Genomic DNA, 14562 nt, shown 5'->3' with positions numbered 1-14562 from the left:
CTGTACAGCTCAGTGGGCCTTACCTCGTCAAGTAAAAATAGTTGAGAGTTAAAAAACAAAGTTTATTCTTGTTGCTGTGTGATAACAACAGTACTGATAAAGATACCGCTACACGCCATCTGCTCCACGAGCACTTGACGTTTAAGATCCCGTGACGCCCTCGACAAGGAGCAGGCAGTCGTGTGCCGGCGTAAGGCCGAAATGTCACAAATGAAACTGAACTAATTAAACAATTTTATTTTAATTTGCCAGGCGTGTTGTTTTGTTTTGAGGAGCGACCTGCCCATCGCAAATGATCGCACAACGAAGTGGCTCAGCGCGCGGAAAATGTTGGCAGCAGCCAAATGCTCTTAAAATTATTCCGCTAAATTATTTTCCTCCCATCCGCGCCCCCCTTCCGCTCCGCCCCCCCCCATCGCCATCTATCGTGAAAACTTGTCAGGATGCTGCTGAAAAAGAGTCTTGAGACTCAGCCGCGAGGCTTTCCCGGGGATGAATAAGGAGAGAGAGAGAAATTAAATTGCGAGCCAGGTTCTCATGAATAACGTAGTGAGTTGAACTCCACGTTGTTGTTCAGAGAGAGAGATGAGACGGGCGGAGAGGGACATTTTTGAAACGACGGAATTCCAGGAGTCCCCGGGGGGCATTCACAGAGAAAAAAAAAACCCTGTCACGCGTACGAGGGACGTGGGATACCCGCTCGTGGTAATTCCACGTTCTTATGGCAGGGAGCAGGCTTTCCAAACGTCCCGCCCTATGTTAATGTCTATGTGGTACTCGGTTTAGCAACCCAGGGAGGGTTCATTGTGGTGAAAATGATGTGTCTACGAAGCGATCGTTGGGGTTATTTTGATCGTGATGAAAATCGGGATGACAATCATTTTGAAGATGATGATGATTTTAAGTGATCGCCGACAATCGCAGTAATGATGATGTTTCTGGTGAAGTTGTGATGACGACAATGATGATGATGATGTGGACGTATGCGATTCTGAATCGCACTCTGAGCGGGAAGTCAATCTATTCGTTCTCTGCCCATGGCGCCACCCATTATATTAATTATTTTGTGTGTGGGGGGGGGAGGGTGGGGGCGCCGGGGGAAGCGGGGAGTCTGTTACATTTTCCGACTTCCTCGTTTGGGCGAATCTCACGCAGCAACGCTCCACCACCCTCCCATCACACAGCCTCCCAGCACAGCCAATCCTCCCATCCTCCCATCACACAGCCTCACATCCTCCCATTATCCCATCACACAGCCTCACATCCTCCCATCACACATCCCATGCTCCCAACACACATCCCATGCTCCCATCACACATCCCATCCTCCCATCACACATCCCATCCTCCCATCACACATCCTCCAATTCTCCTATCACACATCCACCCATCTCCCATCCTCCCATTGTGCCATCCTCCCATCTCACATGCCAACCTCTCCCATCGTCCCATTCTCCCATCACACATCCTCACATCCTCGACCCCAAGGGGTGCAGCTTTCCCTCGTCGTGACCCCGGGCACCTTCCCACTGCACGTCCACCCACTCCAGTCCACGTCCACCCACTCCAGTCCGCGTCCACCCACTCAGCTCCACGTCCACTCACTCAGCTCCACGTCCACCCACTCAGCTCCACGTCCACCCACTCAGCTCCACGTCCACCCACTCAGCTCCACGTCCACCCACTCAGCTCCACGTCCACTCACTCAGCTCCACGTCCACTCACTCACTCCGCTCCACGTCCACCCACTCAGCTCCACGTCCACTCACTCAGCTCCACGTCCACCCACTCAGCTCTACGTCCACTCACTCACCTCCACGTCCACCCACTCAGCTCCACGTCCACCCACTCAGCTCCATGTCCACCCACTCAGCTCCACGTCCACCCACTCAGCTCCACGTCCACCCACTCAGCTCCACGTCCACCCACTCAGCTCCACGTCCACTCACTCAGCTCCACGTCCACTCACTCACTCCGCTCCACGTCCACCCACTCAGCTCCACGTCCACTCACTCAGCTCCACGTCCACCCACTCAGCTCTACGTCCACTCACTCACCTCCACGTCCACCCACTCAGCTCCACGTCCAACCACTCAGCTCCACGTCCACTCACTCAGCTCCGCGTCCACTCACTCAGCTCCACGTCCACCCACTCAGCTCCACGTCCACCCACTCAGCTCCACGTCCACTCACTCAGCTCCACGTCCACCCACTCAGCTCTACGTCCACTCACTCAGCTCCACGTCCACCCACTCAGCTCCACGTCCACTCACTCACTCCGCTCCACGTCCACCCACTCCGCTCCACGTCCACCCACTCAGCTCCACGTCCACCCACTCAGCTCCACGTCCACTCACTCCGCTCCACGTCCACTCACTCCGCTCCACGTCCACTCACTCAGCTCCACGTCCACCCACTCAGCTCCACGTCCACCCACTCAGCTCCACGTCCACCCACTCAGCTCCACGTCCACCCACTCAGCTCTACGTCCACTCACTCAGCTCCACGTCCACTCACTCAGCTCCACGTCCACTCACTCAGCTCCACGTCCACTCACTCAGCTCCACGTCCATCCACTCCGCTCCACGTCCACTCAATCACTCCGCTCCACGTCCACTCAATCACTCAGCTCCACGTCCACTCACTCAGCTCCACGTCCACTCACTCAGTTCCACGTCCACTCACTCAGCTCCACGTCCACTCACTCAGCTCCACGTCCACCCACTCAGCTCCACGTCAACTCACTCAGCTCCACGTCCACTCACTCCACGTCCACTCACTCCACGTCCACGTCCACTCACTCAGCTCCACGTCCACCCACACAGCTCCACGTCAATACACTCCGCTCCACGTCCACCCACTCAGCTCCACGTCCACTCACTCAGCTCCACGTCCACCCACTCAGCTCCACGTCCACTCACTCAGCTCCACGTCCACTCACTCAGCTCCACGTCCACTCACTCAGCTCCACGTCCACCCACTCAGCTCCACGTCCACTCACTCAGCTCCACGTCCACTCACTCAGCTCCACGTCCACCCACTCAGCTCCACGTCAACTCACTCAGCTCCACGTCAACTCACTCAGCTCCACGTCCACTCACTCCACGTCCACTCACTCCACGTCCACGTCCACTCACTCAGCTCCACGTCCACCCACACAGCTCCACGTCAATACACTCCGCTCCACGTCCACTCACTCAGCTCCACGTCCACTCACTCAGCTCCACGTCCACCCACTCAGCTCCACGTCAACTCACTCAGCTCCACGTCCACTCACTCCACGTCCACTCACTCCACGTCCACGTCCACTCACTCAGCTCCACGTCCACCCACACAGCTCCACGTCAATACACTCCGCTCCACGTCCACCCACTCAGCTCCACGTCAACTCACTCAGCTCCACGTCCACTCACTCCGCTCCACGTCCACTCACTCAGCTCCACGTCCACCCACACAGCTCCACGTCCACTCACTCAGCTCCACGTCCACTCACTCACTCCACGTCCACCCACTCAGCTCCACGTCCACTCACTCACTCCACGTCCACTCACTCAGCTCCACGTCCACTCACTCAGCTCCACGTCCACCCACACAGCTCCACGTCCACTCACTCCGCTCCACGTCCACCCACTCACTCCACGTCCACTCACTCTGCTCCCCGTCCACTCACTCAGCTCCATGTCCACTCACTCAGCTCCACGTCCACTCACTCCGCTCCACGTCCACTCACTCAGTTCCACGTCCACTCACTCAGTTCCACGTCCACCCACTCAGCTCCACGTCCACCCACTCCGCTCCACGTCCACCCACTCAGCTCCACGTCCACTCACTCACTCCACGTCCACTCACTCAGCTCCACGTCCACTCACTCAGCTCCACGTCCACCCACTCAGCTCCACGTCCACTCACTCAGCTCCACGTCCACTCACTCAGCTCCACGTCCACCCACTCAGCTCCACGCCCACTCACTCAGCTCCACGTCCACCCACTCAGCTCCACGTCCACTCACTCAGCTCCACGTCCACTCACTCAGCTCCACGTCCACCCACTCAGCTCCACGCCCACTCACTCAGCTCCACTCACTCCACTCCGCGTCCACGTCCACCCACTCCACTCCACGTCCACCCACTCAGCTCCACTCCCTCCACTCCGCGTCTCCGCCGCTCACTCCGCGTTTTACCTCCCAATCGAGCGCTCCCCAACACTGCCTGCTGCGTCGTGCCCCCCCTACCCCCCCCCCTGAGTCTACGTACGTGCCCCCCCTCACCCACCCCCCCCTCTTTTGAAACAAGGTCACGCTAGCTTCAGCGACACATCACCCAGGAAGGGGGAGGGGGTGGCGGGGGTGGCGGGGATGATACCACCACACACTCGATAGCTGCTGCACCACCTGCACGGTCGGCAGCTGCTGCACCGCTGGACCGATAGACGGTTGCGGTGTGAGCTTGGGGGGGGGGGGTGGTGGTGGTGGCGGTGATATTGATGATGGTGGAACTCATGTTGTGGTGATGGTGGCGATTGGGAGTGGTGATGATAATAGTGGTGGTGGCAGTGTTGTGGTTGTAGTGGCAGTGTTGTGGTGATGTTAGTGGTGGTGGCAGTGTTGTGGTGGTGGTGGTGGCAGTGTTATGGTGATGTTAGTGGTGTTGGCAGTGATGTGGTGATGGCAGTGGTGGCAGTGTTGTGGTGATGATAATGGTGATGGTGGCAGTGTTGTGGTGGTGGTGGCAGTATTGTGGTGGTGGTGGCAGTGTTGTGGTGGTGGTGATGGTAGTGGTGGTGGCAGTGTTGTGGTGGTGGTGGCAGTGTTGTGGTGGTGGCAGTGTTGTGGTGGTGGTGGCAGTGTTGTGGTGATGGTAGTGGTGGTGGCAGTGTTGTGGTGATGGTAGTGGTGGTGGTGGTGGCAGTGTTGTGGTGATGATGGTAGTGATGGTGGTGGTAGTGTTATGGTGGTGGTGATGGCAGCGTTATGGTGGTGGCAGTGTTGTGGTGGTGGTGGCAGTGTTGGAGTGGTGATGGTGGTGGGAGTGTTGTGGTGGTGGTGGTGGCGGCAGTGTTGTGGTGATGGTGGTGGTGGCGGCAGTGTTGTGGTGATGGTAGTGGTGGTGGTGGCAGTGTTGTGGTGGTGGTGGCGCAGTGTTGTGGTGGTGGTGGCAGTGTTATGGTGGTGGCAGTGTTATGGTGGTGGTGGCGGCAGTGTTGTGGTGATGGTAGTGGTGGTGGTGGCAGTGTTGTGGTGGTGGTGGCGCAGTGTTGTGGTGGTGGCAGTGTTGTGGTGGTGGTGGCAGTGTTGTGGTGGTGGTGGCAGTGTTGTGGTGATGGTAGTGGTGGTGGGAGTGTTGTGGTGGTGGTGGCAGTGTTGTTGTGGTGGTGGCGGCAGTGGAATCGGTGGCGGGGTGGGGGATGCGGAGAGGGATGCTGGGGGCTGAGGGGGGGGCAGCAGCTTCTATAAATACCGACAAACAAAGCGGTCACCTGGGGGAGGCGCTCAGCTCTGTCAGCCGCTCGCGGTGTCGCTTCCACAAGCCACAGGAGCCTAAAGGACGACACCCAACCCTGGCCCGCCGACTTCGTTAGCAATGCCCGTCTCGGCAAGACAGACGCCACGTGTCTCGAGACGACATTTTTGTCCCTCCCAGAGCGGGATGCATCGGGTTCATTATTATTTTGATTGTTATTATCATCATACAAACCCCCCTGCGTATGTCTGTGTGATGATGGTGGTGATGGTGGTGAAGGAATGATGTTAATGATGGTGATTATAGTGATGGAGGTTCGCCACGGTGACTAGGAGATGTTAACTACCTCGCCTGGTGTACAGGAGGTCGTGGGTTCGATCCCGACCCTGACGCCTGCTGTATATTTGGAGTTTGCGTGTCTCTTTCATCATTATCACGGTGGCTAGGAGATGTTAACTACCTCGCCTGGTATGCAGGAGGTCGTGCGTTCGATCCCGACCCTGACGTGTGCTGTATATCGTCCCTGACGTGTGCTGCATCACGGTGGCTAGGAGATGTTAACTACCTTGCCTGGTTTGCAGGAGGTCGTGGCTTCGATTCCGACCGTGACGTCCGTATATTTGGAGTTTGCGTGCCTCTCTCCCCATGGTCGTGTAGGTTTTCCTCTGGTTTTATCCTTCCACATTTCGAATCAACATCACGGTGGCTAGGAGGTGTTCACTACAACATCACATTGGCTAGGAGGTGTTCACTACAACATCACATTGGCTAGGAGGTGTTCACTACAACATCACATTGGCTAGGAGGTGTTCACTACAACGTCACATTGGCTAGGAGGTGTTCACTACAACATCACATTGGCTAGGAGGTGTTCACTACAACATCACATTGGCTAGGAGGTGTTCACTACAACATCACATTGGCTAGGAGGTGTTCACTACAACGTCACATTGGCTAGGAGGTGTTCACTACTACATCACATTGGCTAGGAGGTGTTCACTACAATGTCACGCGCTTAGAGTATTTCGCTGCTCCACATTTCCACGTGGTAAGGCTATCTTTTTGTGACCAAGTCGCTTCTGAAAAAGAGCTAAAACATTGTTTCTAGTTTTGTTTTTTTACATGATGGTCATGACGATAAAGGAGTAATGATGAGTGATGGGCTTGTGATTTTGATAATTATGATTTGAAACGGTGTCTGAGGATTACTCTGTGTAACATCTTTTTTTGTTACACAGAGTGTTATTTCCAACTGCTTATGGCTTTAAAAGTACAGAAAATGGCTATTATTCCCCACAAACTTTGCTTTTGTGACCAGGACAGTGATATTTTGAATTTTACCTTTTTTGGATGAGAAAACGTGGTGTGCGTTTGTGTCATTCCTTCACGTAACGTCCTGGTCACAAAAGCAAAGTTTGTGGGGAATCATTTTCTATACTTTTGAGGCATAAGCAATTAGTAAATAACATTTACTACCCAGGAACAAAAATCGTGTTGAATAGTGTTATGATGATGATGGGAAAGACAGGGATAATGATGATGGTGTTCATATGTTGATGATGAATTCAAAGGGATATGATGTTGATGATGGCCATGTAATTAAACATATTTTTTTATTTGACCAGGTAAGGCCCACTGAGCTATGCAGTTCATTTTCAGAAGTGACCTGGCCATCAAAAATGAAAGCTTCAACGAAGTGGCTTATCATCATGTGGACATTTATAGCAGCCAAATACTCTAAATAGCGACGATGATAGGATGATGGTGATGATGGGCTGATGTAGACAATCGGGAACACACAGGATTATGATGGTAGCGATGAAGGGTTAATGATGACGATTGTGATAATGACGATGTTGTTGTACAGATGAATGAACAGCTTTAGTTATGAAAAAAGAACGGGCGAGATTTTCACGTTCACAAAATCTAATCTGCTAACGTGAGTTGTATCCGTTATTCATGAACACGGTGATTGAGAACGTGTGGGAGAGTGAGAGTGTGAGAGAGAGAGAGAGCGAGCGTGACAGTGTGAGAGAGAGTGTGACAGACAGTGTGAGAGAGCGATTGAGAGAGCGTGACAGTGTGAGAGAGCGAGAGAGTGGGAAAGAACAATTGGGAGAGCGATTGAGAGAGTGAGAGAGAGCGAGAGAGTTGAGTTTGAAACCAATTTCATTGCTGCAGCAGCAGCAGAAGCCCTGGAGTGGATTCTCGCTACAAAGTCGCGTCGAGTACAGCGTCACGCGTGCACGTCACAAATGCTACCCGCGTCACGTGGCACCGCACGTGCCACGCGCGTCACAAACACCGTGACGTCACGCCTCGTCAACAAGTAAAGTTCTGAGTGACGCCGTCCGCGCCGGTGCAGAGGGGCTGACCGACCCCCCGGCATTGGAGCGGTTCGCGTGCCGGATCCGTGCCTTGAGCAGCCCCCCTCAATCAACATCGCCACCGCAGAGCGGCCATCAGTGTCGCCTTGCAGCCTCTCTTCCCTGCTCTTGTAAACTGTGCCCTCTTTTGCTTGGCCACAGACGAAGTTTGCAAGATCGTGGCGCTTTTTGCCAAGCAAGGCACCACCCCCCCACCCCCCACCAAATATGAAACTGTTTTTGTTAAAAGGCACCTCCAGTCTCCGAAAAAAGGACCCCGAAAGCCGGCACATTGGGTTCAGCCGCGGACACCCCAAATCCTGGTGGTCGGGATCCTCCCTGGCACCACAGTACGCACGCAGATTCTCGTGCCTCTAGGGAGATTCGGCTGAGCGACAGGGCACCGTCCAGCGCACTAACCTCCACTGGAGGTCACCGCAGCGTTTGGCTACGGACGGCTTGTACATCAGTGTGAGACAGCGAGAGAGAGAGGGTGAGAGAGAGCGAGAGAGAGCGAGAGAGTGACGGAGAGAGTGATGGAGAGAGTGCGAGAAAGAGCGAGACAGTGTGAGAGAGCAGTTGAGAGAGAGAGCGCGAAAGAGACAGAGAGAGGGGGGAGACCCGCTGTGGTTAAAGGAAATAAAATGCCGCTCTGTTTTCGCCCGCAATGGCCGCAGCATCAGCGATCCAGGAGCTCGATTACAAAATGGGAATGTTTATTTAGACTGCAGGAGGAATCCGAAGAGCCGTGAAGCTCTTTTTCGCAGATGTCCGCTTGGGTATGACGAGAGAGAGAGAGTGAGCGAGAGAGTGAGCGAGAGAGTGAGCGAGAGGTGGGGGTTTACATAAAGCAAAGTTATAATAATTACGAAATGATGAACGAAGCAAAGTGCCGACTACACCGAGCATCTTCTTGTTTCCACTGATCGTAAAAAAAAATAGAGAACAGAGAGAGAGACGGAGATGGCTTCAGCAGAGAGAGAGAGAGTTCGTGTCGTGTCGCTCTTCCTCCTGCTCCGTTTAAGCACCGCAGCCCACAGCGGGTTCAATGCGCGGTCCACAGTTTGGTTTCCATGGCCACAGTTGGGCTCCCCTGGCTCGTCTGTTGAATGTATGTCTACGGGTCTCTATTTATCTCTATGGGTCTCTATCTCTATGGGTGTCTATGTGTCTCTGCGAGCGTCAATGTATCTTTGAGTTTCGATGAGTCTCGACGTATCTCTACGAGTCTCTATGTATCAATATGTAGATTGTATTACTCTGTGGGTCCAGAGTTGCATGACCACAGACCCATGTGTCTTTGATCTATCTCTACGGGTCTCTATGTATCTCTATGTATCTTTACGAGTCTCAATGTATTTCTATGCATCTCTGTTCATCTCTATGGGTCGCTATGTATCCCTATGGATCTCTATGTCTCTATGAGTCGACGTATCAAAATGTATATCTACGACTCTCTGTGGGTTTACTGTGCCGGTCCAGAGTTTGCGTTGCGTGGCCACAAAACAGACACTGTGGCTCGAATCTTTAATTTTCATTCATGAAGGAGACGTGGTGCAGTGTCGTCCTGGTGATGTTCCGACACGGCTGATGGTTTATAGACACGAACGAAACCCTCCCCAACTTCACCGTCAACGTATCTCTATCCATGATCGACCCACTGGACAACGATCATTAACAGGAGTGCCATCAGATTGCCGTAAGTGATGGCGATGGTGGTGCTGGTGGTAGTCATGGTGGTGATGGTTGTGGTGGTGATGGTTGTGGTGGTGATGTTGGTGGTGATAGTGGTAGTGATAGTGGTGATGGTAGTGGTGATGGTAGTGGTAGTGGTGGTAATGGTGGCGTTGGTGGTGGTGGTAGACATGGTGGTGATGGTTGTGGTGGAGATGTTAGTGGTGATAGTGGTGATTGTAGCAGCAGTGGTGGTAATGGTGATGGTGGCGCTGGTGGTGGTAGTCATGGTGGTGACGATGTTGGCATGGTTGGGTGAGCAGCGTGCATACCCGTGTGCTGGTGGCGGTGGTGATGGCGGGTTTGGTGGTGGTGGTGGTGATGGCGGGTTTGGTGGTGGTGGTGGTGGTGGTGGTGATGGCGGGCTTGGTGGTGGTGGTGGTGATGGCGGGTTTGGTGGTGATGGCGGGTTTGGTGGTGGTGGTGATGGCGGGTTTGGTGGTGGTGATGGCGGGTTTGGTGGTGGTGGTGGTGGGTTTGGTGGTGGTGGTGGTGGGTTTGGTGGTGGTGGTGGTGGTGATGGTGGGTTTGGTGGTGGGTTTGGTGGTGATGGTGGGTTTGGTGGCAGTGGTGGTGATGGTGGGTTTGGTGGTGGCAGTGGTGGTGATGGCGGATTTGGTGGCGGTGGCGGCGGTGATGGAGGGTTTGGTGGCAGTGGTGATGATGGTGGGTTTGGTGGTGGTGGCGGTGGTGGTGATGGTGGGTTTGGTGGTGGTGGTGATGGTGGGTTTGGTGGCGGTGGTGATGGTGGGTTTGGTGGCGTTGGTGGTGATGGCGGATTTGGTGGCAGTGGTGGTGGTGGTGATGGTGGGTTTGGTGGCAGTGGTGGTGGTGGTGATGGTGGGTTTGGTGGTGGTGGTGGTGATGGTGGGTTTGGTGGTGGTGGTGGGGGTGGTGATGGTGGGTTTGGTGGCGGTGGTGGTGATGGTGGTTTTGGTGGCGGTGGTGGTGATGGTGGGTTTGGTGGTGGTGGTGGTGGTGGTGGTGATGGTGGGTTTGGTGGTGGTGGTGGTGATGGTGGGTTTGGTGGTGGTGGGGGTGGTGGTGGTGGGTTTGGTGGCGGTGGTGGTGATGGTGGTTTTGGTGGCGGTGGTGGTGGTGGTGATGGTGGGTTTGGTGGTGGTGGCGGTGATGGTGGGCTTGGTGGTGGTGGTGATGGTGGGTTTGGTGGTGGTGCTGATGGTGGGTTTGGTGGCAGTGGTGATGGCAGGTTTGGTGGTGGTGGCAGTGGTGGTGATGGCGGGTTTGGTGGCGGTGGTGGTGGTGGGTTTGGTGGCAGTGGTGATGGCGGGTTTGGTGGCGGTGGTGGTGGTGGTGATGGTGGGTTTGGTGGTGGTGGTGGTGATGGCCGGTTTGGTGGCGGTGGTGGTGGTGATGGTGGGTTTGGTGGTGGTGGTGGTGGTGATGGCGGGTTTGATGGCGGTGATGGCGAGTTTGGTGGCGGTGGTGGTGGGTTTGGTGGCGGTGGCGGTGGTGGTGGTGGTGATGGCGGGTTTTGGTGGCAGTGGTGGTGGTGGTGGCGAATTTGGTGGCAGTGATGGTGATGGCGGGTTTGGTGGCGGTGGTGGTGGCGGTGGCGGTGGCGGTGTTGCCGTGGTTGGCTGAGCCGCGTGTGTGCCGTGCGCTGTGACTGGCAGGCTGCGGAGCGTGAAGATGGAGCAGCGGAAGTTGACGGATCAGGCGAACACGCTGGTGGACATGGCGAAGGTGGGTGAGCGTGTGTGTGGTAGTCGTGTGAGTGTGGTGAGTGTGGTGAGCGTGCGTGTGGTGAGCGAATGAGTGAGTGTGGTGAGTGTGGTGAGCGTGTGTGTGGTGAGCGAATGAGTGAGTGTGGTGAGCGTGTGAGTGTGGTGAGTGAGTGTGGTGAGTGTGGTGAGCGTGTGTGTGGTGGACGTGTGAGTGTGGTCAGTGTGGTGAGTGAGTGAGTGTAGTGGGCGAATGAGTCAGTGTGGTGAGCGTGTGAGTGTGTCCTGTGTGCGTGCGTGCGGTGAGAGAGTGAGTGGTCGTTTCCCGGGTGGTGAGTGAGTTATTGGTGAGTGCGTGAGTGGTGGGTGTGAGTGGTGAGTGTGTTGGTGGTGAGTACGTGAGTGGTGGGTGTGAGTGGTGAGTGAGTAATTGGTGAGTGCGTGAGTGGTGAGTGTGAGTGGTGAGTGTGTTGGTGGTGAGTGAGTGGTGGGTGTGATTAGTGAGCGTGGTGGTGAGTGCGTGAGTGGTGGGTGTGAGTGGTGAGTGTTAGTGGTGAGTGCGTGAGTGGTGAGTGTGAGTGGTGAGCGTGGTGGTGGGAGTGTGAGTGGTGGGTGTTAGTGGTGAGTGTTGGTGGTGAGTGCGTGAGTGGTGGGTGTGAGTGGTGAGCGTGTTGGTGGTGAGTGAGTGGTGGGTGTTAGTGGTGAGTGTTGGTGGTGGTGAGTGGTGGGTGTGATTGGTGAGCGTGGTGGTGGTGAGTGGTGAGTGTGTTGGTGGTGAGTGCGTGAGTGGTGGGTGTGAGTGGTGAGCGTGTTGGTGGTGAGTGAGTGGTGGGTGTGATTGGTGAGTGTGGTGGTGGTGAGTGCGTGAGTGGTGGGTGTGAGTGGTGAGTGTGGTGGTGGTGAGTGCGTGAGTGGTGGGTGTGAGTGGTGAGTGTGGTGGTGGTGAGTGCGTGAGTGGTGGGTGTGAGTGGTGAGTGTGGTGGTGGTGAGTGCGTGAGTGTTGGGTGTGAGTGGTGAGCGTGTTGGTGAGTGTGTTGGTGGTGATGGCGTGAGTGGTGGGTGGTGAGTGTGAGTGGTGAGGGTGTTGGTGGTGAGTGCGTGAGTGGTGAGTGTGAGTGGTGAGTGTGTTGGTGGTGAGTGCGTGAGTGGTGGGTGTGAGAGGTGAGTGTGAGTGGTGAGTGTGTTGGTGGTGATGGCGTGAGTGGTGGGTGTGAGTGGTGAGTGTGTTGGTGGTGAGTGCGTGAGTGGTGGGTGTGAGTGGTGAGCGTGGTGGTGGTGAGTGCGTGAGTGGTGGGTGTGAGTGGTGAGCGTGGTGGTGGTGAGTGCGTGAGTGGTGAGTGTGAGTGGTGAGCGTGGTGGTGGTGAGTGCGTGAGTGGTGGGTGTGAGTGGTGAGTGTGTTGGTGGTGAGTGCGTGAGAGGTGAGTGTGAGTGGTGAGTGTGTTGGTGGTGATGGCGTGAGTGGTGAGTGTGAGTGGTGAGTGTGTGAGTGGTGGGTGTGAGTGGTGAGCGTGGTGGTGGTGAGTGCGTGAGTGGTGGGTGTGAGTGGTGAGTGTGTTGGTGGTGAGTGCGTGAGTGTGAGTGGTGGGTGTGTTGGTGGTGAGTGCGTGAGTGGTCAGTGTGAGTGGTGAGTGTGTTGGTGGTGAGTGCGTGAGTGGTGGGTGTGAGTGGTGAGCGTGTTGGTGGTGAGTGCGTGAGTGGTGGGTGTTAGTGGTGAGTGTGTTGGTGGTGAGTGCGTGAGTGGTGGGTGTGAGTGGTGAGTGTGTTGGTGGTGAGTGCGTGAGTGGTTGGTGTGAGTGGTGAGCGTGTTGGTGAGTGTGTTGGTGGTGAGTGCGTGAGTGGTTGGTGTGAGTGGTGAGCGTGGTGGTGGTGGTGAGTGCGTGAGTGGTGGGTGTGATTGGTGAGCGTGGTGGTGGTGAGTGCGTGAGTGGTGGGTGTGATTGGTGAGCGTGGTGGTGGTGAGTGCGTGAGTGGTGGGTGTGATTGGTGAGCGTGGTGGTGGTGAGTGCGTGAGTGGTGGGTGTGATTGGTGAGCGTGGTGGTGGTGAGTGCTTGAGTGGTGATTGTGTTGGTGGTGAGTGCGTGAGTAGTGGGTGTGAGTGGTGAGCGTGGTGGTGGTGAGTGCGTGAGTGGTGGGTGTGAGTGGTGAGCGTGGTGGTGGTGAGTGCGTGAGTGGTGGGTGTGAGTGGTGAGCGTGGTGGTGGTGAGTGCGTGAGTGGTGAGTGTGTTGGTGGTGAGTGCGTGAGTTGTGGGTTCGGTCCGAATCTCCCATTAAAGATAATCTTCTCGTCTCAATGGTGGGGGCAGCTGGGGCAGTTGGGGTGGGGGCAGGTGGGGGCAGGGGCAGGTGGGGGCAGGTTGGGTGGGGGCAGGTGGGGGCAGGTGGGGGCAGGTGGGGGCGGTTGGGGGCAGGTGGGGGCAGGTGGGGTGGGGTGGGGGCAGGTTGGGTGGGGTGGGGGCAGGTGGGGGCAGGTGGGGGCGGTTGGGGGCAGGTGGGGGCAGGTGGGGGCAGGTTGGGTGGGGGCAGGTGGGGGCAGGTGGGGGCAGGTGGGGGCGGTTGGGGGCAGGTGGGGGCAGGTGGGGTGGGGTGGGGGCAGGTTGGGTGGGGTGGGGGCAGGTGGGGGCAGGTGGGGGCGGTTGGGGGCAGGTGGGGGCAGGTGGGGGCAGGTTGGGTGGGGTGGGGGCAGGTGGGGGCAGGTGGGGGCAGGTGGGGGCGGTTGGGGGCAGGTGGGGGCAGGTGGGGTGGGGTGGGGGCAGGTGGGGGTGAGGTGGGGGCAGGTTGGGTGAGGTTAGTTGGGGTGGGGGCAGGTGGGGGCGGTTGGGGGCAGGTGGGGACAGGTGGGGGCGGTTGGGGGCAGGTGGGGAGGGTTGTGGACAGGTGAGGTGGCCGCAGGTGGGGGCAGGTGGGGTGCGGTGTGGTGGAGTTGGGGCAGGTGTCGGCAGCTGGGGTGGGGGCAGCTGGGGTGGGGTGGGGGCAGCTGGGGTGTGGGCAGGTTGGGGCAGGTGGGGGCAGGTGGGGTGGGGGCAGTTGGGGGCAGGTGGGGTGGGGGCAGTTGGGGGCAGGTGGGGTGGGGGCAGTTGGGGGCAGGTGGGGGCGGTTGGGGGCAGGTGGGGGCAGGTGGGGTGGGGTGGGGGCAGCTGGGGTGGGGTGGGGGCAGCTAGGGGCAGTTGGGGGCAGGCGAGGCCTGAGGGCGACGCGCTCCAACGCCGTCGCCAAATGAATCAGCGCCGCTCCGGGACGAGTCGCCGAGTCGTCGTGGTGGGGGCGACTGATGAGTTAGTCGGGGTGAGAGTACACGGGAGCAGGAGTGCGCGTGTGCG

At 56.9% G+C, this 14562-nt stretch overlaps 1 protein-coding gene across 1 annotated transcript in view; it reads left to right on the top strand.

Annotated features, from left to right (window-relative positions):
* KCNN3 (potassium calcium-activated channel subfamily N member 3) overlaps positions 1 to 14562 on the top strand; it is a 124494-nt gene that overhangs the window by 106044 nt on the left and 3888 nt on the right. Inside the window, exon 7 of the mRNA XM_078879346.1 lies at positions 11196 to 11265. Within this exon, the coding sequence (XP_078735472.1) occupies positions 11196 to 11265 (70 nt within the window). The remainder of the gene's footprint in view (positions 1 to 11195; positions 11266 to 14562) is intronic.

The sequence above is a fragment of the Lampetra fluviatilis genome, chromosome 53, assembly GCF_964198595.1.
Source record: "Lampetra fluviatilis chromosome 53, kcLamFluv1.1, whole genome shotgun sequence".
Classification (NCBI taxonomy): Eukaryota; Metazoa; Chordata; class Hyperoartia; order Petromyzontiformes; family Petromyzontidae; genus Lampetra; species Lampetra fluviatilis.
The sequence above is the reverse complement of the archived record's forward strand: the minus strand, read 5'-3'. Positions and strand labels throughout refer to the sequence as shown.